We start from the raw sequence: 21940 nt of genomic DNA, 5'->3' as shown, positions 1-21940 counted from the left end.
CGATAGGACCGATATTTTGAAAACATCGATGACGTCGATATTGGCACCGAGCTGGTATCGATGTTATTCCACCTCTAGTCGGCGTCGCGCGCGGATCGTTTTTTGCTGTTTGCTGCTCAATTTTCGCTGTTCTCGAGGAAATAAACAAACGCGCGGAGGAAGCCAATAAGTGTAGTGAATAGTAATTAACGAGCGCGGCGTCGCGCATTTAATTCAATTACAATTAGCCGGACTAAAATGCTCCAGTTGTTTTACGAAGTGAGTTGAAAGTGCTGGTTACGTGGGGCGGGGAAACTGAAAACTATAAATAACAATATGCAGCGCTATTAATACATATCTTTGTCCAATTGTCGCCCAAATCACATCCAAGTATCAAGTGCAATTTTCGTTCTTTTTTCGGAACGATTACGAAACTACACCAGAAGTGGGCGGTGGGTGGTGGGTGTTGAGTGGGCGGTACACTTTGCATACAATGAGCTTAGAACCTTAACGAAAGCAAATTGCGTGAGTGCCTGTGTATCTGTATCTGTGTTTATGTTCGGCTTCGCTTTTTTCCATTTCGTGTTCAATGCTATCGATTTGTTGCCCCTGCCGGTGGAATATGGTAAAATATATGGAATATATATGTCTCGAAATGTGAATCATCAGGGGGGTCGGTCAATAAATTCACTTAGCACCTCCTTTCGGCATTAGATCAGGTGATAAGCGGAGTGATAAGAAGATACACACAAAGACCCAGCAACGCCTCTCGGAATGCAAGTGCCAGCTGCTGTTGGTCTACACAGAAGAAAACAATGTTCACTTTTGAAATCATAACAAAAACACAGGCAAATCTTTTATTATTGGGTCTAAAAATGTATAATTTGTTTATTTTCTGTTGAAATGAACAATCAAAATTGTATAAATAAACTGTACAGGGTCAAGAACTTACTTATTTTGCGGTTTAATAAACCTTTTATATAAGATGATATTTTTATCTATGTCGGTCATGTCTTGCATGTCTTGTTTTCGACATTTAAATAACAATCACTATTTTGCGGCTTAATAACCTTTTATAATCCTAATATTGGTAGACTCTAATAAAAAAAGTCTTGGAACAAGCATTTTTTCATCATAATAGATTGAATAAAAACATGAGTTTTAATGAGTATCCGCAAAGAGTTTTAAGTCAAGTAAGAACTTAAACTAACATATTTTTATTTGTATATCATATTTTTGTAGTTTTTTTTCCGATGATATTCAAATTTCTGAAATGTATATTCATTTCCACAACAATTTTTTTAACCTCTACTTGCTTTTCCTGGACTGGCCCAACAGGATATGTGCGACAGATGTTTTTGCCTGGGTTACAGAGATGCCGAATCTCAAGGCTTCTTCTCCTCACTTCGAATGTTGCCTTTTGTTCATGTTCCTTGGTCTTAAGTACAGCCACTCGAACCAGAAATTGGGAAAGTGGCTCACTTCTAGGCTCGATTCTCGATGCTCCGACTGGATGGATGCTCACCAAGTGACCCACTTTGGCGTTGGCTTACATGTGGTGCGGATCGCATGCTCATATAAGCACCTCATGGAACAAATACAAAACATGAGAATAGAAGGCGAAAGAAGAAACCCCAGCTCGAACGCTCGGCCTTCCTTCGCTTTGTTTTTTTACGTACCCTATAAGTGGGTATTATATGTATAGTATGTAAACTGCTAAAAGTATATTACATCTGAGCATTCTTATCTATCAGCACATCTTGCATTGAGGATAAACATCTTTCTTTTTTTTTCGGATATCTACCTGTCTTTTCTGGAAAATTCAAAATCTTAATCCAAATGCCATCTGTTTGAAATTATGCACAAAACCTTTATTTTGGTTTTCGTTGTATAAACAAATTCAGAACAGCCGGAAACGGATGACTATATCATTTGTCTACCATAAAAACAATTTACAGCTTGCTTTTATGTCAGTCCGTTTGTTTTATTTAAGGATAATTGAAGGAAACTTGGGGTTGAATAAAGAAATTTATAGTCCTGCTTAATAAAATCTTTACTGCTGGGCGTTTTAAGATCTTATAAATGGATTAATGCGTTTTAATGCATCTATAAGTAGGTCAGACAAGTAATTTCGAACATGTAATTTACAAAGATATATAAATTTAAAGTGCCTATGAAACTAAAAAAAAAAACATCTATATTAGGGTATCAGCTTCTGCGATCTTGAAAGTCAGGCTTCTTGCTCTGTTGCTGTTTTGGCACTTTTCATTTGTAGTTTTCTCTTGTTTTAAACCAGCGTAATTGCATGTATTTTTCTGGCATGCATGTGTAAGCAAATAGTGAGACGATTGCCTGATAACGCCCCTCGGTTTTTCAATGGGAGATTAGCTAATAATGTTTTCCCACTTCAGACACACACACACACAGAGAATGCCAAGTCGAAGGTTGACCGCATTAAATGCTAAATATTTAATTTTAATCGTAATCTTGGGAGGCGGTTATTGAACCTGACAGCAGAAAATTGGAAATGCGAAGATCACTGGCGACAGCCACTCGCCGTTGACCTTGTGTGTAACCATAACTTTTGTAAATTTTTCGCCACATTTCCGAGTGGCAAAGAAAGCTGTTCCAGAGATCTTTAACCCCCCTTATTTCTGGAAGCCGAGGGTCAGTGCCAGTCAGCGAAAAGGTTGAACTGCAAATTCTCTTGATGGCCAGTCACTTGTCATCACATTGCGAATTCCAGAGCGACCCACAAGAAAAAGAATTTATCAATGGGAAACGCCAACACAAAACGAGAAGCGAGAAAATAACGCCGAGTTTCCTCGAGATTGTATAGAAATGTGCGCGAGTATGTATTCTATTTTATTTAAATACAATTCTGCAGGCCTGATAAACAAAAAAGAACTGAGAAACGGAATCGCGAAGGCAAATGTGATTTCCTCGAACTGTGCAGCTGTGTTGTTTGTTTTCTTTCAAGAAATTTATGTAAAAACAATAAACACACACTGGAATATCTGGGGGAGTAGCTATAGTGGGTGGCTATTCGCCTCCACACACACATTTCGATTTCGCCATATCCCTGACCACGAAAGCAACACGATTTCACATTCGACCATCGAAAAGTTTACAAAACTCGCATTAAAGGAGCACGCTGTCTGGCAGGAATTATTTACATATGCCAAGAATTAAATTGTACCCAGTGGGCAGAACTTTATGTGCCCTCACATGAGGCGAGTTAATTGTTTGGCATTAATTGCATTTGATAATGCCATAAAAAAGCTGCCCCACCAAAAGGAAATCCAGAAGAAAAATGGCACAGATTGGCATGTATCTCTATACTACATATAAATATATGAATGTACAGCGAAGAGTGATGTGTATATGGAATAGTTCAAATAGTCAATAAAGTCCATTTGCTCAAAAATCTTGAGGCAGTCGTCTGGCATTTTGGAATATAATTTGAGTTCGCCTTTTGTCTGGTCTGCATCTTTTTTTTTGCTTTTTCCGCCCAAATTGTTTTCATTTCATCTACATATATCTCCCACATATAAATTGCTGGATATTTTTGTAAATGCGCTGTAATTCATTTGGGCTATGAGATAAATGAAATACCAACTGAGATACACGAGTTTCACATGATTCGAATATAATTTATCTGGCTGAATACCGAATTAAAAACAATAGATATCGTTCCCAGCCCCAGATATCGGCCTCTTCCGTTTTGGAACTAGTACTATGTATCTTATGGGTTTCGCCCACAAGTATCTCGAGATAATTGCGCTGCTGTCGGATAATTCCATTTGCTCTGACAGAATGGCGCAAAATAATCGAAGAAAACCGCAGACAGAACCCCAATGACAATGTGTGCGGACGTCACTGCGTTTGATCAGCTTTTGCTTTGAAATGATTAAAACTTAATTGAAATTAATTAGACGGGGTCAGCACAGTCAGTCTTAGAAAAATTTTATGTATATATGCAGTTGGGGGTAGTAAATGGTAAATGACTAGTGGTTTCTATATGTATATTCTGAAAACCGTATAGTAAATGCTGCGTCAAATGATGAAACTACAATTTGTCATCATCTTAAAGTTATTCACATTTTCTTAAAAATAACCCATTAATAAATTTGCGTAAGGCTTCATACTTTTGTGAATGTATATCTTATGTAACCACTAGTAATTGTGTTTTATGCTCTTAAGCGAATGCATTTTCTTTTCTCGAAAGAGGAAAAGTTTCGAAACCTATTGGTTTACTTTCCTTTGCTATGCTGTAGCTGTTAGTATGGTAAATGCTTCATCATATGATGAAATTATAATTTATCATCGTCTTAAATTTAATCACTTCTTTTAACATTTTTTAAAAGTAACCCATAGTCTATAGCTTTATATTTTATGCCTTATCAAGCCAATTTATAAGGACTTTGGCCTTCATGTGTTTTAACACCATCTCACCATTAGAAACTGTATGTAATGCATTTCGTTTTCTCGAAAGGGGAACAATTCCGGAAGTATTGGGCTTCGTTAATTTCCTAGCTATACCATAGTTGACGGGTTCAGTGAACTAAGTCGAAAACCAATTTGGTTTCTGACCGGGTGACTTGTTTTCCAACCAAACTTTCCGCTGACCGCTGCAGCCCGATACTTTTTATCAGCGGCTTGGCTTGCACCCCCGAAAAACCATTTGAACACTCGAGAGCTGCCATAAAAGAGCAGGGAATGGTGACTCACATGGCCCGCTCCATTGAAAATCGAGCAGCGAAGCGTGCCAGAAGCTCTGCTCCGACTTGCCACCAGCTTTTTTTTTTCCATCTGTTTTTTGTTTCTTTTTTTTTTTACTACCGTTCGTGCAACACAAAAGCCACAATGCAGAACTGAGGAAAACAAACTCGGTTTCAGTCAACAAAAAGTGTCTGCCCAGTGCGCGGAACACACCGAAAGCCGAAACTTTATCACGAAGTTAACTCAAGTCTCTCTTCCATTGCAGTTTTGAAAAGCTGGTCGAAGTCCACAGACAGCCGGAGTTGGCTGCCATGATGCGATACTCGGAAATCTCACGCGACCTGTCCACGGATAATCTGCGCTACTCAGAGGTGACTATCTCAATTCTTTTCTTTTTCAAAGTACACTTACGCTAAGGCCTATGGCTTCTTAATATTTCAGTTAAGCAGAAAACCCACCACGGACTATAATGGATACACGGGTCAGGCTTATGCCTCGACTCAATTCAAGCAGAGCTCACCTCCTCCTTCGCAGCAGCCAACTCGGCTGGCCAAACAACGAAGTCCAAACGCCAACGGAAATGCCCATACCATGGCCTGTTTGCGCCAGGAGAAGTTGCAAAAGGAGCACGATATGGAACCGCCCATGTCGCAACCGCAGACCAGCAAAACGCTTAACATCAAGAGCACTCGACGCAAGAACTCCATCGGTTGTTTAAACAGTTTCTCCTCCTCGCCAGACTCACCGGGCTGCTACTATACCATAGCGTAAGTTATAATTAATCACTTGGGTTATACTTTATCCCAAAAAGCTTTTTAAAAATAGTTTACCGAATTTTATGGTCTATTTAAGCAATTTTTAGATAATGAGTTAAGCTATATGTTTGAAGCTTATGACATAATATATAATGTTAGCAGATAAAACACTCTGTTATCTAGCTTACTTAAATATAAGTAGTAAATTTGGTAGTTTACGCTTATGACATTAAATAAGTACAATATTTTATTAATATACAATACAACATGATATTAAGTAGATACAACTTTACATGTTGAAAAATTGTATTTACCATACTAAGCAAGGCAAGATGCTTATTTAAATATATGTGATAAATTTAATAGTGATAGTGAAAACATTTAACTTTATATAACTAATACTATATATTTAATGTCCCAAGCTTTAAACAGATATATATAAAAGGTATGATGCAACATGCCTCGCTTACTTAAATGTATCTGGTCAAGTTGATAGTGAATATAATTTATTTTTTTTATCCGTTTTATAGAAATTTAAGTGCATTTTTAAACACACTGCTAATTATATTTCCTTGGGTTTTTCAGAGCCTCAGCAGCACCGCCGTCCAAGTCGCAAAGTTTACCAGCCCACGCCTCCATCAAGCAGTTGGATGCGGTTATAATGAGCGCGTTACGTGTACCCGCCGATGTGTTGGCCAACCAGATAACGCTACTGGATTTTCCCGTCTTCGGCCAGATCCAACCGGATGAGCTGAGCAGTTGCGCCTGGACGAAAAAGGACAAACATGTCAACACACCCAATATTGTGGCATTTACCAAACGATTCAACCACACGAGCTTTTGGACAGTGCAGGAAATATTGAATGCCGACCAGCCGAAGCAGAGAGCTGAGATAATGACGCACTTTATTAAGGTGAGAAATTGAATAAACTAATGGTTATGTTAAACATAATAATCAAATCATTTGTTTTAGGTGGCCAAAAAGCTGCATGAGCTCAACAATCTGCACTCGCTATTCGCCATTATTTCGGCCATGCAAAGCGCCAGCATTTATCGCCTGACAAAGACCTGGGCTTGCCTATCGAAGAAGGATCGTCAGTCCTTCGAGCGACTCAGCGATATATTTAGCGACCAGGACAACTGGGCCAATCTGCGTTCGTACCTCGAGAGCCTCCGCCTGCCGTGCATCCCCTACCTGGGCCTCTTTCTCACCGATCTGATCTACATTGACCTGGCCCATCCGCACAAGGGCGGACTGGAACCGGAGCAGCGGAGAAATAAGATGAACAACATACTCCGTGTCATTTCAAACTATCAGCAGTCGGACTATAAGCATCTGCAGAAGCATGAGGCCACCCAGAAGTATCTGACATCCATAAGATACATTGAGGAGTTGCAAAACATTTTCGAGGAGGATCAGTACAAGTAAGGGGCATTGCTATTTAACAGATTTCAAAACCAAAGTTCAGTTTTACATTGGGGACAGATTAAAAAGTCAAACTTACCCGAATTCGTAAGACATTTGGAACACTCCTCCATAACCACCCTTGTGTGGCGTGATAAATATACTTGGCTTCTGGGCTTATTATCAATACAAAAAAGGAAAAGCTCACTTAATGAATTCCGTTTTCTTGACTCACAATTAACAATATATAGTTTGTTATGAACAGCATTTTATAATTTAGACTAACAGTCATAATTTGATGGAATAAGATTAATATTATCTATTCATTAATTTAATTTGGGATTCATTACAACCTCTTGAAAATTCCTCATATTGTAACGTCAACAAAACGTAATATAGTTTATCAGTTCATACATATCCTTCAACTAAGTGTTAAAAATACACTTCATAAAAACCCTTAGATTCATCATTAAACCTCATTAAATTTACTCCAAATGTAACGTCAATATAAATTATATCAGTTCTTATGCTTTGGTCAAATTTTAGAAATATACTTCATAAAAGTCCCTTGATTCGTCATTTAAGCTCATGCAATTTTCTTCTATTGTATAGTCAACAAGTCATAGTACAATTGTATGAATAAATTAAATAATAAATAATAAATCATCAATTTCAATTGTTTATTCAAAAACAAAAAATTTACTTTATAATTTGCGGTCTATACAGCATATAACTCTTATATAAATGTCCAAAAGAAACACATTAAAAAAAAATCTAACCAGCTTTATAAAGCCTAGGCCCTTTTGCTATGGTTTTTGTATCTCAAAATGTTATTGTTAACTATTTTAATGTATTTTGTTTTATTTTACAGGCGATCTCTGAACCTGGAGCCTGCGTCGCCTTCGGGACCTAGTTCATCGTCCTGCAGCTCGAAGGAATCGTTCAACGTGGAGGCAGTTACTCCGGCCCTGGGCTGTCTAAATCTCTCGCCGGCCAAGACCATTGGCTCCATGCGCATGGCCAGCGGCACCAAGTTCGTGCCGGGTCACCGAAAGTGTCGTAGTCTGGGCACCAAGTGAGTAGAGTCATCCCCTGCTGCAGCTGCTGCTTTTTTGTTAACCACTTGTTTAACTCAACCCACCTCCAATCACTGCGCAATAATTGGACATGTGTACACACCGGGTCCTTCTTATTAATCTGTTTAAACCTCGTCTCGTTTGATTCTCTTTCTCTCACTCGAATCGCTTTGATTTTGGCTTATGCTTTCGTTTGTGTGTGTGTATGTGTTATCGTTAATTGTCTACATACGCCACTGCCACTGCCCAAAATGAATGAAGATTTCGCAGCAGCAGCCTGCCGCGAAACTTTGCCGAGAAGTGTCAATGTTGCATCGTGATGATTGCGCCGGGCATTGGCACCATCTCCAACAAGCGTTGCACATGCCGTCGGTGAGTCCAGAACAGAGTCCTGTAGCTAGGCTATATCCTGTGTAATGCCAGCCTGTAACCGATACCGATACTGATCCAGATACTGATCCTGATCCGATGCCTTATCGTCATCGTACCATTTGAAGTGTTCATTTTTTTCCTCCTACTTTTATTCTTTTGCACGGACCCGAGTTGGAATTGCTTCGTATGAAATACACAAAAGACACACGCCTTCACACGTTACCATTCATTTGATGGGATCTCATCCACTTCTTATAATCAGCACACATCCTGTCCACTTACATATACAAAAGGGAATGTCGTATTTATTTGTAATACATGTAATCTTTGAGAAACTATTGAGCATTTAACATAGCTAATTGAATTATATATATCTGTAACTCCATTTTAATAATATTAAAAAACTTTCATGCCAAAAATGTAATTTATGAATTTAAAGAAAAAGCTTTTCTTTCCAAGCTTCAATTAAAATTATAACTGACAATAACATATTCAATATTATAGAATATATCTGAGAATATAACATAATGAGAAATACATTATTTATACATTTAAAGGAAAAGAAAAAAAAGTGATTCGCAGCTTCAAATAAATTTGTAACTGAGAATAACCTACAGATCACTTGTTGGATTTATAAAACGACTAAACCCTTTATAGACACAAATCGCAGTTCATCCTTGTTTGCCTTTTTGCAATTTCATTTGTTCTCATTTGTTTGAACAGCCTGAATGTGAATTCCTTACCCAAAAAAAAAAGTTTAACTTAATCGCGTTTGTGTCCTTGCAGCATTTTTGGCAAGATTGCGCTACACAACCACGGCGATGGGCATCCGCACCACCTGCACCTGGAACTGGACCCCAGTCAAGGGCAGCCTCGTCACCACCTTCTAGATGACTCGGTTTTGGAGCACAGCGACGCCCTATCCCAAGCGGATCTTACATCCCTGGAGAGCGCCGAGGGAATAATGTGTGACTTCACTGGCAGTGATTGCGATTTGATGTCTCCGGAGGCAGCTGCCGCCATGCAGGGATGTGTTCGTCGGAAAACGGTCCAGAAAGAGGGAAGGAAGCCGGCGGTGGCCTCATGGCAGCGCTACTGGCTGCAGATCTGGGAGAACTCGCTGCTCTACTTCCCACCCAAGTCCTTCAAGGGCAGTGAGCGGAGCGACTTCAAGCGGGAGCCATGCAAAGTGTGTCCCCTGGACGGATGGTATGCCCATGTGAGCGATAATACCAAGCACAAGAACACCTTCGAGCTGTGCCACCGAGCCCTGGGCACCGTATATCGCTTCCGGACGGACAGTCCGCAGATGACACACCTCTGGTCGAACGCCATTTGCAAGCTGGCCAACATGCGAGTGCCCAAACCTCTGCCCACCAACCTGATGTCCTTCGAATGAGCTGGCCCCTCCAAAAAAAAAAACAAACAAGCACAGGAACTCGAATATATATATGGTCCTCATCGTAGCCTAGTGTACTACCTAGTTTAGTTAGCCTAATCCCTTGAAACGTGCACAGCCAAAAAGAAAAAAAAACCACACCCACCAAACCACTCACTCACTCCCTGAAACGAGGCAACACCACAGAACATTCCCAAAACCACAACGAACGAACAAATTGAAGCCTGCATCTAGATGAATCGATTTCAAAATGGTATTTCAAAAGACTGACACCGAGAAGGAGAATTCGAGGAGAAAATAAAGGAGATGGAGAAGTTCCAGCAGAGAAACCACACACTCAACAACAACAAACTAAACCTACAACGCAGGGCAATTAGAATCCCAAATATGTAACGGCCCTGTTCTCTAAGTCAAATTTTATTCGGAATTGAGAAACTGGCACGTCAACGAATAAACATTTTTCGCCAGCTTCTTCGCAATGACTCAGAAGCTCTAAGCGAGTTATTTTCAATTTCCAATCCATTTAATGTTGGCAACAGGGCTGTCTATTATTAATATTGTGCTGTCCCTTTGCTGTATTTTGTATTTGTAAAATTTAATATTAAGGAAATTACTTTGACATTTACTCAACTTAATTTCGCGCTAATCGTGCCATATTAGTTCTAAATTTGTGTTCACACAACGATTGTTGGCAACGATTTGCCCAACTCACCTAACTTTGTAACAATGAATCAAAATCAAACGAACTTTCTACGCGTAACTAAGGGCTTTAATATTGTATCGCTATCACTACCACTATCATGATCAACATCAGTTAATCTGTATATCTGATCAACATCAGTTAATCTGTATATCTGCCTTAAGTTGTTGCACTCTAAAAACAAACAGAGCTATAAAGCAAACATAAGTATATTTCGTAAGATGCATGCCTCAATTGTAAAAAACGAAAGTAATATGTTAGTGTTTCTGTTTTTTTGTCTGTTGAGACGGCCTCATGAATTGTAACTCCTAAGCTTTGTCACACACATACAGATTATCATTTGCAGCGTTTTTACATTAGTTTAGGAAAGAAATGCAACAACAAAAACAAACCACAAAAAATAAACCACAAATCGAAAAGAAAGAAAGAAACATTTCTTTTATTGCGTTATATAAGGCATCTAGGGCTATTTACAAGCAAATCAGATCGTGCAAAGTGCGGGAATTTGCAATTCACTCGCACAGACGCACTGAATCCCAATTAGGGAGCTCGATTTGCCGCCAAACTGGAGGCCTTTAAAATGTGAAGATCGGTTAACAGTGCGGCCAGTCAATTGCGAAACATGAAAGCGGCGAAAAGTGGCGACAGGATGGCGTATCCATGGATTAAAATTAAACCACTGCTGATGTGGCTACTAGTCTTAGTGTTCGTTTTTTTCAACTGCTGTCTGGGCGGCAAGACGACCACCATGTGAGAGGATTACGCAACCACTGGGCTACACTTTCACTAATCCATCCTCCTTTCGCCAGTGTTAGCCACACAGACACTCTGGATCCGCAGGCCGATGGCTTCTGGGCCAACAAGACCACGTGGAACGCTCGGTGGGTGAAGTACTGGCGGGCCAAGAAGATCTACGAGCCGGTGTGGAAGAAGGTCTGGACACCCACCATCCACAACGAGTGGGTGCCCCTGCCCAATGCCCCCAACGAGTGGGAGACGGAAAAGGGCCACTCGTACAAATCACACTAAGACTGACTTTAGTTTTTAGTTATTTATCTTTTAATTTGTATTCACTGGTAATTGTAATTAAAGTCTAGCGATAATTTAAAGTGGCGCCAAGGCAAATGGAAGTGGATGGATGGCCTTATGAGCTAGCGACTGGTTACGACGACTATGTACAAGGAGCTTGGAACCGGGCGTTTGTGATGCAACCTGTTGCAATGGCCTCCTACGCGCCGGGAAACTTGAATGACTGCGAGGTGGCTGCCACGGAGGCGGCTGGAGCGGCTACAGGGGATTTGGCCGCCTCCAGGGACTTGGCCTGGAAGTCGGCGCTGGCCACTGGCTGCAGCAAAGTGGGCTTGCCGGCGGCATTGGTGTCATCTCGTTTCCACACCACCTTATCCTTGCCATCGGCCGACTTGGTGGCCGTGACACCTGTGTCCTTGCGATCCCAATCAAAACCGTGCTCGTGATGATGATGATCGTGGTGGTGATCGGGTGAGGGGAACCACTCGGAAATGACCACTGGCTTCCAGATCTTCTTCCAGCCGGGAACCCAGATCTCCTTCCAGCCGGGCACCCAAATCTGTTTCCATGCCTCCTTCCATTCCTGGAAAATTTTAGATAATTTATTTACTCTATAAGTAATTTTATTATTTAAACATACCAATTTATCGGTCCAGATTTCCTTCTTGGCTGGCTTCCAGTACTGCTTCCAGCCCTCCTTCCACTCCAGTTTCTTGTCGGGCACCCAGATTTGCTTCTTGGCTGGCTTCCAGATTTTCTTCCAGTGCGACTTCCAGACCACTTTCTATAGGGTTATGTTTTAGAGTGTTAAGGAGGTAAAGAATTATAAAAAGGCTTATGTATAACTGACCTTCTTCCACAAATCGTGACTGGTGTACTCCCAGCCTTCGTGATCCTTGCCAAGATATTTCTCGCCAGGAATGCCAACCTAAAAATTAAGAAGTTTCTTAAATGTATCCATTCAGAAATATATAGGAAGTTCCTTTGTACCTTGACTAATTCTGGTGTCCAAATCTGCTTGTAATCGGGTACTTGAATGTCTTTCCAGGCGGGCACTAAAATCTCTTTCCAGTGTGGTACCTAAAATTTTATCGAAAAACTTAAGAACGCTTCCAAAGAGCGGTGGCTGTATAACTTACCCAAATTTGCTTCCAGGCGGGAACCTGAATCTCCTTCCAGCCAGGCACTTTTACCCAATGGGGCTTCCAGATCTGTAAAGTAAGTAGTTAAATTGAATATTGTCTTAAATACACTACGTTCTAAAGAAATGCTTTTCAAAAAGAAAAAACCAAATTTTAAAATTATTTAAACAAAATCTAATAACAGTGTATTTATTACCTGCATTGAGTGAGCAATTAAATTTTAAAATTTAGTTCACTGAATTTATTTATATAATTTGTATTATAGTTATTTTGTATAGTTTCCCTGTCGCTCACCTTCTTCCACGAGGGATTCCAGATCTGCTTCTTGGCCGGATTCCAGATCTTCTTCCAGCCCTCCTTCCAGGTGACCTTCTTCTTCCAGTACCCGGGGTCATGGTGCTCATGATGGTGTTCGTGGTGTTCTACAATGTGCTCGTGATGGTGATCGTGGTCGTGATCGTGGATCAAGCCATCGGTCAGTCCCAATCCCAGTCCCAGATCGATCCTCTTCTGGGCGACGCTCTTGCTGTCCACCTGGGAAGCGGCAGGCTGCTGATCCACCACAGCCTTGGATTGACTGCCTCCGATGGCCCAACAGAGCACACCGAGCAGACCCAACTAAAAAAAGGCAGGTAAAAGTTGATGAAATTCCATCAAACATCGAAAAGATACAAATGATAAAGCAAGTAAAATTTAACATTCAAAGTATATAGTTTAAAAGGCTTTAAAGACAAAAAAGATAGATGTACTTTGTTTTAATCAAACAAATCCAAAAGATACAAATCAAAAGACTCAGACAACAAACTCGGGGCATGAAGAAAGCTCGAACAAATTGAATTCGCAACGACCATGTTAATGAATTCCATATTCTCCAAAGAAAGGTGAGTGACTGAAAACGAGTTTTAAGTGGGTCACAGTCTGGCATTGTTTTGGGAGACCCACAGAGAAATGTTGCACAACGATATCGCCTCTGATGTTTATAATTTCGTATAATGCCTGACCTGGGTCAAGTTGGCTAGTTGATGACAAATTATGCCAGGCCAAAGACTTTTTGGGTCTGGCCCCTCTTTATTTGGTCAATTTGTTTTATTATGTAAATGGGTTTTTGTATTGTTAAGATAAATATGGAACTTGCTGGATAAATGGCGCAAGCCCTCTGCATTTGGAGAATCCAACAAGGTCAGAGCGAAACGCCTTCATGATTTCGCAAAATTAGCCCGGTTCCGTGGGTACAATTTCAAAAGCCCACAACCTAATCCCAATCACTTGGCGCATAAATGTCAACGAGGTACGGCATGGGCCGATTATGAAATGAAAATTAGCGCCAGCAAAAATTATCTCATCGGATAGTGCTAATTGTAGCAGATCGATCGTGTCAGCTTCCTCGCCCAAGTGGGCAGTGAAAGCTACTCAGCCGACTGGTTTCGCCTGCAGTTGGATCATCGGTCGTGAGGGAAAAGAGTTTGCGACTCCACTCCGCAGTGCACCTTACCGATATATACGATATATAGCTATCCCCTCGCTAATGAAACGATCGCGATTTTAATTGTTGACAATGCGGCGCAAGTCGGAAGGGAATCCAACGGGCGGGCAGTCATGGGTCTTTTAAAACCAATGAAAAATGCATGGATCGTGCTGTTGACAAACGCAAAGCGACAGGAAGAAAGTGTTGTCATGGGCCCCTTTAAAATTATTTTAAAACATGTTGGTTTCAAAGGAAATTATAGAAAAAATACATACTTATTTAAATTCCTTACTCAGAAATGATCACTTCATCAAAAATAATTGTATAAAAAAAACATTAGGAAAGAAATTGTATTCCTTGGTTTCCTTAAAAATATATATTTAAAAAAAATAATTTAAATAACGCACACTATACGTTTATAACTGAAAAATGACTAATGGAAAAACCATATCACTCGAAATCGAGGCATAATATAACTTTGAAGATTTGTAATCAAATAAATTTTGATTTTTAGTTTTTTATTTTTAATTGTAATATTTAATTAAGTTTATTATTCAATAATGAATTATGAAAATAATCATATCATTAAAAGTTATTGAATCAAAAAATTACTTTGAGGTTTTTTAATAAAACATAATCTAAATTTTTTGTTTGTTTTTCTTAATGTACTATTCTAAGTTGGTAATAAATGTTTGTTTTGTTTTTTTTGTTGAAAAATAAATCGATTTCACTACTCACAAGGCTAATGCTTTACTTCTCTTTGCATTAATATTAATAAATATTATAATATAAATATTATAATATTAATTATTAGCTGCAAAATTTATGTTTACTTTCTATAATTGAATGTATAATATACTTTACTTTCTATAATATGTATTTTCAAAAGAATACTGTCGACATGAATACTGAATATCATGTAATAAAGTAACGCTTTTCAAGCCAAACTTAAGCCAAGGTTTTGCATTTTCCTAGCAGAGATTCACTGAAGCGCAAATCCCTAAAATTTATTGCTGAAGAAACTTTGCAGCTTATGCAAATATAACCAAAAAGATTGCCAACTTTGGGCTGAGTACACCATTAGTTCCACTTGTGCAGCCAACACCCGCAGCAACCCCAATTCCATGTTAATTTGCATTTCGCGACACTTTTTCACTATTCGTTGTAATTACCACAAAATGCCGCTGGATCCTCATGGCTCCCGATTACAGCTGGTGAAAAACGCTTAACTTAAGACACTATCTGAGAATTCACTTTTTGGCGGTCTCTTTAAAATATAACACTTTTGCCTCTGGAGAATGGGCGGTTGTTACCACCACTTTGGCCACTTTCGGGGAATCGACTGTCGCGCTGAAGATCGGGCACCTACGGTTAAATACACACTGCGCAGGTGCAGCCGGCGAAATGAGAGCTCTGCTTCGCCCAACTTTTTCTCTGTCTCCGGTGAAAATGAGAGTTAAAACTTGGCCAGACCTTGAATTTTGATAACGGTTTCGTGTGTAAACAATGACGAAGCTTTTGCTGGCAAAGCTTTAAGCCGGCTTTGCCTCTCTTTTTTTGGTTTAAGCCACTCTTTTGGCCATTTTCGAAAACCTCTTTGGGCCTGGAGACGTGACTTGCTCCAAATGTTGTAATCGCCGCCGAAAGCTTATGGCCATAAATGTTATAAATCTCAATAAAGAAAAAAAGAGTTGAAAATCAACGACTACATTTAGGCAATGCAAATTAATGGCACGCAATGGGAAATCAACGAAACAAACAAACCAAAAAGAAATATCCAAGCCTATTGCGTTTGTCTTCGGTTTTTTGTGATTATTGTTTTTTTTTTGGGAATTCTTATTGTTTAATCGTCCAGAAATCGAAGGTCGTCACGTCTGTGTTTTCATATGCCCAGTGGTGTCGCATTAATTAGATGGTTTTTAATGTAATTTATTGGCCATCGAGGTCCAAACTCGGTTAAGGGCAATGCTCGTGGACGTGTCTATGGCTCAGATCCCCATTAAATTGTTGCATTTCTGCATGTGCAAACCAGCAATGTGGCAAGACATTTTAAAGACAATAGCCAGCATTGCTTATTGCTCATTTTCCGTTTCATTTCCTGCCACATTTTCAATGGGATCCGCAAAACGAAGACATGCGGAATACCGCTTTTTAAATGGCTCGATTCATTTGGCCAAAAGCAAGTTAATTGCATGTTGATTTAATTTCGATTGAATGAGCGGCGGATAGGATAGCTCACCTGTTGGCCAGTTTTATGGAGTTCCAGGTGCGTGTATGTGGTACCTGGTCTGGTTCCGTTTCACTTAGTGGGAAGTAATCAGTTGCATAAGATGATTGAATTTATAAGTACCAAAGTGTAGTATGTCAGAGTTCTCCTAAATTTTTCTCTCAGGACTTTCACCGCATTTTGAAAGCCTTTCACCCTTAATCGCCACCCATCACCATCATTTTCCGCCACTGACAGCTAGTTCCACCCTCTGTACGAGGAAGTGCCAAACATGATTCACACACAACCAAAAGCAGCCAAACTGAAATCATATTAATATTCATCAATTTGAGATACATAGTCCAGAGTCCCCTATCAGGAAGTGGAGCCGTAAAACTGGACTGAAATGCGTAACAACTTGCCCATGGCCATGCGTTCGGCTTAGACCAAGTCCTCCAGCGCCTCCACCTCCTCTTACCAACTATAAACTGCAAACTTCAGACGGTGTTGAACCACTTTTACTTTCCCCCGCTCCGTTTGGCTAACAGCGTGATGTTGAGTTTTATTTATTTATTTATGCCTTTCATGATTATTCATCTTATCGTCGGCGGTAATCGGTCAATATATGCGGAGCTGTAAGGGTATGATGTTATTGCTTGCACAGAGAAAAACAATATTAAAAAAACTTTTTGAAACACGTATTATTATTAAAGAATAATAATAATTGATATTTAAAAACAGTAATGTTTAGCTTCCTCTTATGCCAATTAGCAAAATCAAATTGATAAATAATTTCATCAAAATTCATTTCTTATCAAAAATAGCATTAACCAATTTTGTTCTCTGACTAGTATATTAGTTAAATAATTTATAATTGTTAAGCCAATAAGAAGTATATATATTAGTATTTAAAAATATAAATATTTTAGTTGAAATTGGATTCTGATTCAAAGAAAAGTTTATAACTTATTCGTTACATTAAAAAAAAAACAAGAAGGAAAGCAAACTTCGGCAAGCCGAAGTTCATATACCCTTGCAGCTATTGCATTAATTAAATACTTTTGAAAACATTTAAATTATGATTTACTTGAGTATGTGCTAAAAAAAAACATTGAAACTATGATTATTTGCAGCTCAATTATTAGATAGTTATTTTATATATTTTTATTATTTCTATGGGAGCTATATGCTATAGACGTCCGATTTTGATAAAATTTATACCATAATTCTGAAATAATTAAACATTGCTATATGTCGAAGAACTAAACAAAAAATTAAAAAACAGAAAAGTTATAATTTTTTTCATTTATTTTTCCGATTGTTCCTATGGGAGCTATATGCTATAGTCGTCCGATTTTGATGAAATTAAAACCGTAATTCTGAAATATTAAACCATTACTAAATCTCGAAGAACTAAACAAAAAATTAAAAAACAGCAAAGTTATAATTTTTTTTCATTTATTTTTCCGATTGTTCCTATGGGAGCTATATGCTATAGTCGTCCGATTTTGATGAAATTTAAACCGTAAATCGGAAATATTTTACCATTACTATATGTCGAAGAACTAAACAAAAAATTAAAAAACAGCAAAGTTATAATTTTTTTTCATTTATTTTTCCGATTGTTCCTATGGGAGCTATATGCTATAGTCGTCCGATCCGGCTCGTTCCGACTTATATACTACCTGCAATAGAAAGACAACTTTTGGGAAAGTTTCATGCAGATAGCTTTAAAACTGAGAGACTAGTTTGCATATAAACGGACGGACAGACGGACAGACGGACGGACAGACGGACATGGCTAGATCGACTCTCCTAGTGATGCTGATCAAGAATATATATACTTTATAGGGTCGGAAACGTCTCCTTCACTGCGTTGCAAACTTCTGACTGAAATTATAATACCCTCTGCAAGGGTATAAAAAACTATACTGTAATAGATTACTCTTTTTTCGCACTGGGTATTATTTAATTAAACTATAATTTTGGTAGACATTTCGGAATATTTTTTCTTTCTGTGCCGCACCATTTGCAATGGGTTCCGGCATGAAAATTAGAGCAACATTTGGCATGCATTTCCTAGCTCTCGCGGCACTGCGTCGGCTGATTTGAATTGCCAAAACGATTGCAAAGCGATCGCAGATTGTCAGCCAGGTTGAAAGTGGGAGTGGGTGTGGGTGTAAGCAAGGGGGCGTGTCTGCCCATATGCCCACACTGTCACATCGCGCAGGCAATCACACTTGATCGCACCACACATGCCAATGAACTGACACCTTTTTTTTTATTTTGGTGGTCCTCTTACTTCCGATCGAGTTCGGCTTCCTGCTTGTCCACCGAAAAATAAGCTAACGCCGCCAAGGAAGCTGGACGAACTGCTTTGACAAAATGCGTATGTGCATGGCCAAGAGCCGAGATGTGGCTGTCACCGCTCTTGTTTCTGGCCATGAATGGCGAAATCGGACCGCCAATTTTGGTGCTTTGATTAAAAACGATTTCCCACTTGCAACAGTTTCCGCACAAGCCCTGGATAAGTAAATTCTGGGAAATCATATACACATTTAACAGTGCCCATTTTTTCCCCTCAAGGTTAGCTGCAATATGTTGACACCATTTCGGGACAAAACAAAAGACTAAAGGCACGAACCTCGCATGCAATGCATGCCCATAACAAAGCAAACTGCATGAATTATGTCATTTTTATGGCTCAGTGCCATCGGCGGCGCTTCGATGTGTCATTTGCATACTTAAGCAGTTAATTGGATATCAATTTCATCGGCCTTTCAATTCAGCGATCGCATAATGAGACGCACTGGCGCCTTGGGTCCCTTGGACATAAACAAATTGCGGAAATGCAAGCGATAAAACTGGTTCACATGGAGTTCACTGACCCAGCTAAGAGTAAAAGTAAATATTATATGGCTATGGTTTATGCTTTATTTTATTTTGTCATAAATCTTCATTTACTAATAAAATTTAAAAACATTAAAAAGTTTGTTAGAAAAATAGATAAACCAAATTTTAAAAAGCTAATTTTAAATGGAAAGAAAATAAATTTGCTAGCATAGCTTTTGCAATTTAAATAATTTAATCTGAATCTAGTTTCATCTATCATTACATTTTCTTTATATCGTTTTAAAATCTTTATCTGTTATCAAAATAAAAATAAAATTTTATCTGAAAAATTGCAGCATTCAATTTTCATATTGCCTAATTTTAAAAAAATTTTTAATGTTTAACTTTGGCTTATGATATAAATTTAAATTGATATTAGGGGAAATTTTTTTTTTTGCATTATATAAACCAAGTTAAGATATAAAGAAAATATATTTTTTTTCTAAAATATAGACCAAATAAAGATCATTTTTGATTATTCCACCTCCTTACAATTTCCGATAACAAAGGAAACTCAAAATGTACATCAATAGTATAATCAATAGCTATTTAATTGTCGAATGTGGCAGAATTTATAGTGATATTTAACTCGTTGAAAAGTCGATTCAGTAAAAACTTGAATAGTTTTTTAGGCCAGGAAATATATTTAGGATCCCCCGTAAGGTCGCATTCTTCAAAAAAGCCCGGCTAATTGCAAATATTTGCGGAATTAGCTGCTAACTATATGGATCAACGGAGATGGCGAGTGCCAGTAGCTGATTTACTTCACTCGGTCAGCTGCAGTCACGCTCGCCAATTGACTGGGACATGCAAACGAATTGAAACGACCGGCCGAAGCAACGCCGATTGCATAATTGTACAACTTTCTGGCGTTGGCGGTGGCGTTACAGTCTGCAGAGCTCAAAACTCCGCACACCACATGTGCCAATCAATTTCGTTTCCGTTCATCTGGCCGGCTTTCCAGTTTTTCATCTAACGACATACTATATGAAAATTCACTTGTCTGTGGAAGGTTCAAAGAGGCGTCTGTGTCTCCGGAAAATCCGGTTGAGCTTTCCTTGTTGCATCACAGCGTTTCATCTATCAATTGCACAAAATTTATAACAAATAGAGTAGTGTCTAAAATGATATATATTAAGCCATCGACACAATTTTGGAAATTGTATTTAATTAAATTTTTTTAAAAGAGTTTGCATCCAGACAGTTTTTAAACGTTAACCTTAAATGTATAATAAAAATTTTTATTTTGAACAATAACTATTAAAGGTAAAATATTAATTTGTTTTTTAAATTAACAGTTTTAATTTAAATTAAATGTTTGAATTTTAGTTTACTTTTTATTTACACAATTGTACGTATTTAAATTCTACATGTATTGTAATGTAACGTCACCTGCCATCGAATGCCATTCAAAATGAGTTATGTTTGCTCGCAGTCCTTTTATAAAGAGCATTAACTATATTGTAATTTAAATGTAAATAGACTTTTAAAAAAAGAATATATATTTTTAGAAAAAAGAAAAAAAGAAAACAACCTTATTGATTTGACAAACATTTTACATTACTTTTACATTAAAATAAATTAAAACATAGAGGTCGCTAAGCCAAAGCTCTCTTATAATTTTTAATAGGTGTCGCCACTCAAAAATATTTCGTTTTAATTACAAATTAAAATAAAGTTTGTAGACAACATATATTTTTAAAAATATTAATTTTAACTCCTACTTAAAAATAATTGTCTTTGCTGCAAGCAACAAAATATTGAACCAACAATATAAAAGATAACTACATATGTTTCTCCTTACGAAATAAATTGTTCCTTTGAATTTGTACTTAAAAATATTTGTCTTTCCTGCAAGCAACGAAATTTGGCTATTAAAATTAAATGAGGCTATAGTGGATTGGTGGGGAAGGGGAGGTGGCAGAGTGGAGCCCCCCTTTGGGCATGGGCATTTGGATTGGGTGTGTCCTGTCTAGTGTCGCCGCACTGGAGCGGAAAGTTCAACAGGCTGCCCCAGTAAATCAACAAAAAACAAAACCGCAAACTGCCGATAAGCGCCGCAACATAAAGGGGTAGCGTTGGCCACCCGGAGCAAGCAAACCGCCCCAAAGCTAACCACAAAGCCAGCACAGCACCGCCCATAACAATCCACAGTGGACAGGAAACCAACTGACCCGCATTGAAGCAACTTTCCACGACACACCAGCAAAACAAACAAATGGCTCACATTAAAATGAACGGCAGCGGAAATATTAGCGAAAATGTTGAAAATTTGTGTATGTCAGAGGTCGTGGGGATAGTGGGGCTTGGATTGGGTTTGAGATTGGGGTGCTGTTGTTGGTGGTTGGGAAAACCAGAAGGAGGGGACACTTAACAGGCTTCGTTTGTTGCTATTTGGCCGAGACAAACAATAGGAGTTGGGGGTCCTTGGGGGCCTGCAGCCCAAAATGGATATGCGTTGACAACTGGCAGTCGATGTTGTTTTTTGTTACTTTCATATCCTTGCTGTAAGCTGGTAAGCAGAGTCCTGGCCAATATGCACCCTGAACATGCAAAGCTAGGCGAAGGCAAATTCGACCGCCACGCACTGAAAAACAAAACATGTGTAAAATCAATCATTCAATAATATTTAATATTTAAATCAGTTCCAACCTATAAAAAATAGGTAATTGCCATGGAAGTAGAAGTTAACTCATAAAATGTGTAAGCACACAGAAAAATAGTAATTGTCTTATAAAGTTATTCATGTACTTTTAAAATAGTGTTTTTTTTTTTGCAGATTTATTCTTCTTATTTAA

General features: G+C 38.6%; 3 protein-coding genes across 4 annotated transcripts; 2 read left to right on the top strand and 1 right to left on the bottom strand.

The window, feature by feature from the left end:
• The first annotated feature begins 57 nt into the window (after nt 1-57).
• LOC128254235 (ras-specific guanine nucleotide-releasing factor RalGPS1) lies at nt 58-9738 on the top strand. 2 transcript variants are annotated; one of them, XM_052983139.1, is made up of 8 exons: nt 58-258; nt 4967-5072; nt 5143-5468; nt 6042-6369; nt 6430-6881; nt 7733-7936; nt 8199-8309; nt 9096-9738. In XM_052983139.1, exons 2-8 carry the CDS (start codon nt 5013-5015, stop codon nt 9706-9708), a joined length of 2094 nt encoding a protein of 697 aa, XP_052839099.1. In that variant the 5' UTR covers nt 58-258; nt 4967-5012; the 3' UTR covers nt 9709-9738. The 2 variants fall into 2 exon arrangements, with proteins under 2 accessions (XP_052839099.1, XP_052839100.1); XM_052983140.1 differs by lacking the exon at nt 8199-8309.
• Nucleotides 9739-9876: 138 nt separating this feature from the next.
• LOC128254243 (uncharacterized) lies at nt 9877-11445 on the top strand. Its single transcript, XM_052983153.1, has 2 exons — nt 9877-11158; nt 11218-11445. The coding sequence occupies exons 1-2, from the start codon at nt 11031-11033 to the stop codon at nt 11435-11437; spliced, it is 348 nt and encodes a 115-aa protein (XP_052839113.1). The 5' UTR covers nt 9877-11030; the 3' UTR covers nt 11438-11445.
• LOC128254238 (uncharacterized) lies at nt 11445-15405 on the bottom strand. Its single transcript, XM_052983143.1, has 7 exons — nt 15217-15405; nt 12874-13197; nt 12577-12648; nt 12428-12517; nt 12288-12365; nt 12078-12221; nt 11445-12020 (listed from the first exon to the last, which is right to left on the bottom strand). Exons 1-7 carry the CDS (start codon nt 15238-15240, stop codon nt 11637-11639), a joined length of 1116 nt encoding a protein of 371 aa, XP_052839103.1. The 5' UTR covers nt 15241-15405; the 3' UTR covers nt 11445-11636.
• Nucleotides 15406-21940: the final 6535 nt, after the last annotated feature.

Source organism: Drosophila gunungcola, assembly GCF_025200985.1.
Source record: "Drosophila gunungcola strain Sukarami chromosome 2R unlocalized genomic scaffold, Dgunungcola_SK_2 000004F, whole genome shotgun sequence".
Lineage (NCBI taxonomy): Eukaryota > Metazoa > Arthropoda > Insecta > Diptera > Drosophilidae > Drosophila > Drosophila gunungcola.
This window is presented reverse-complemented; position numbering and strand designations above follow the sequence as displayed.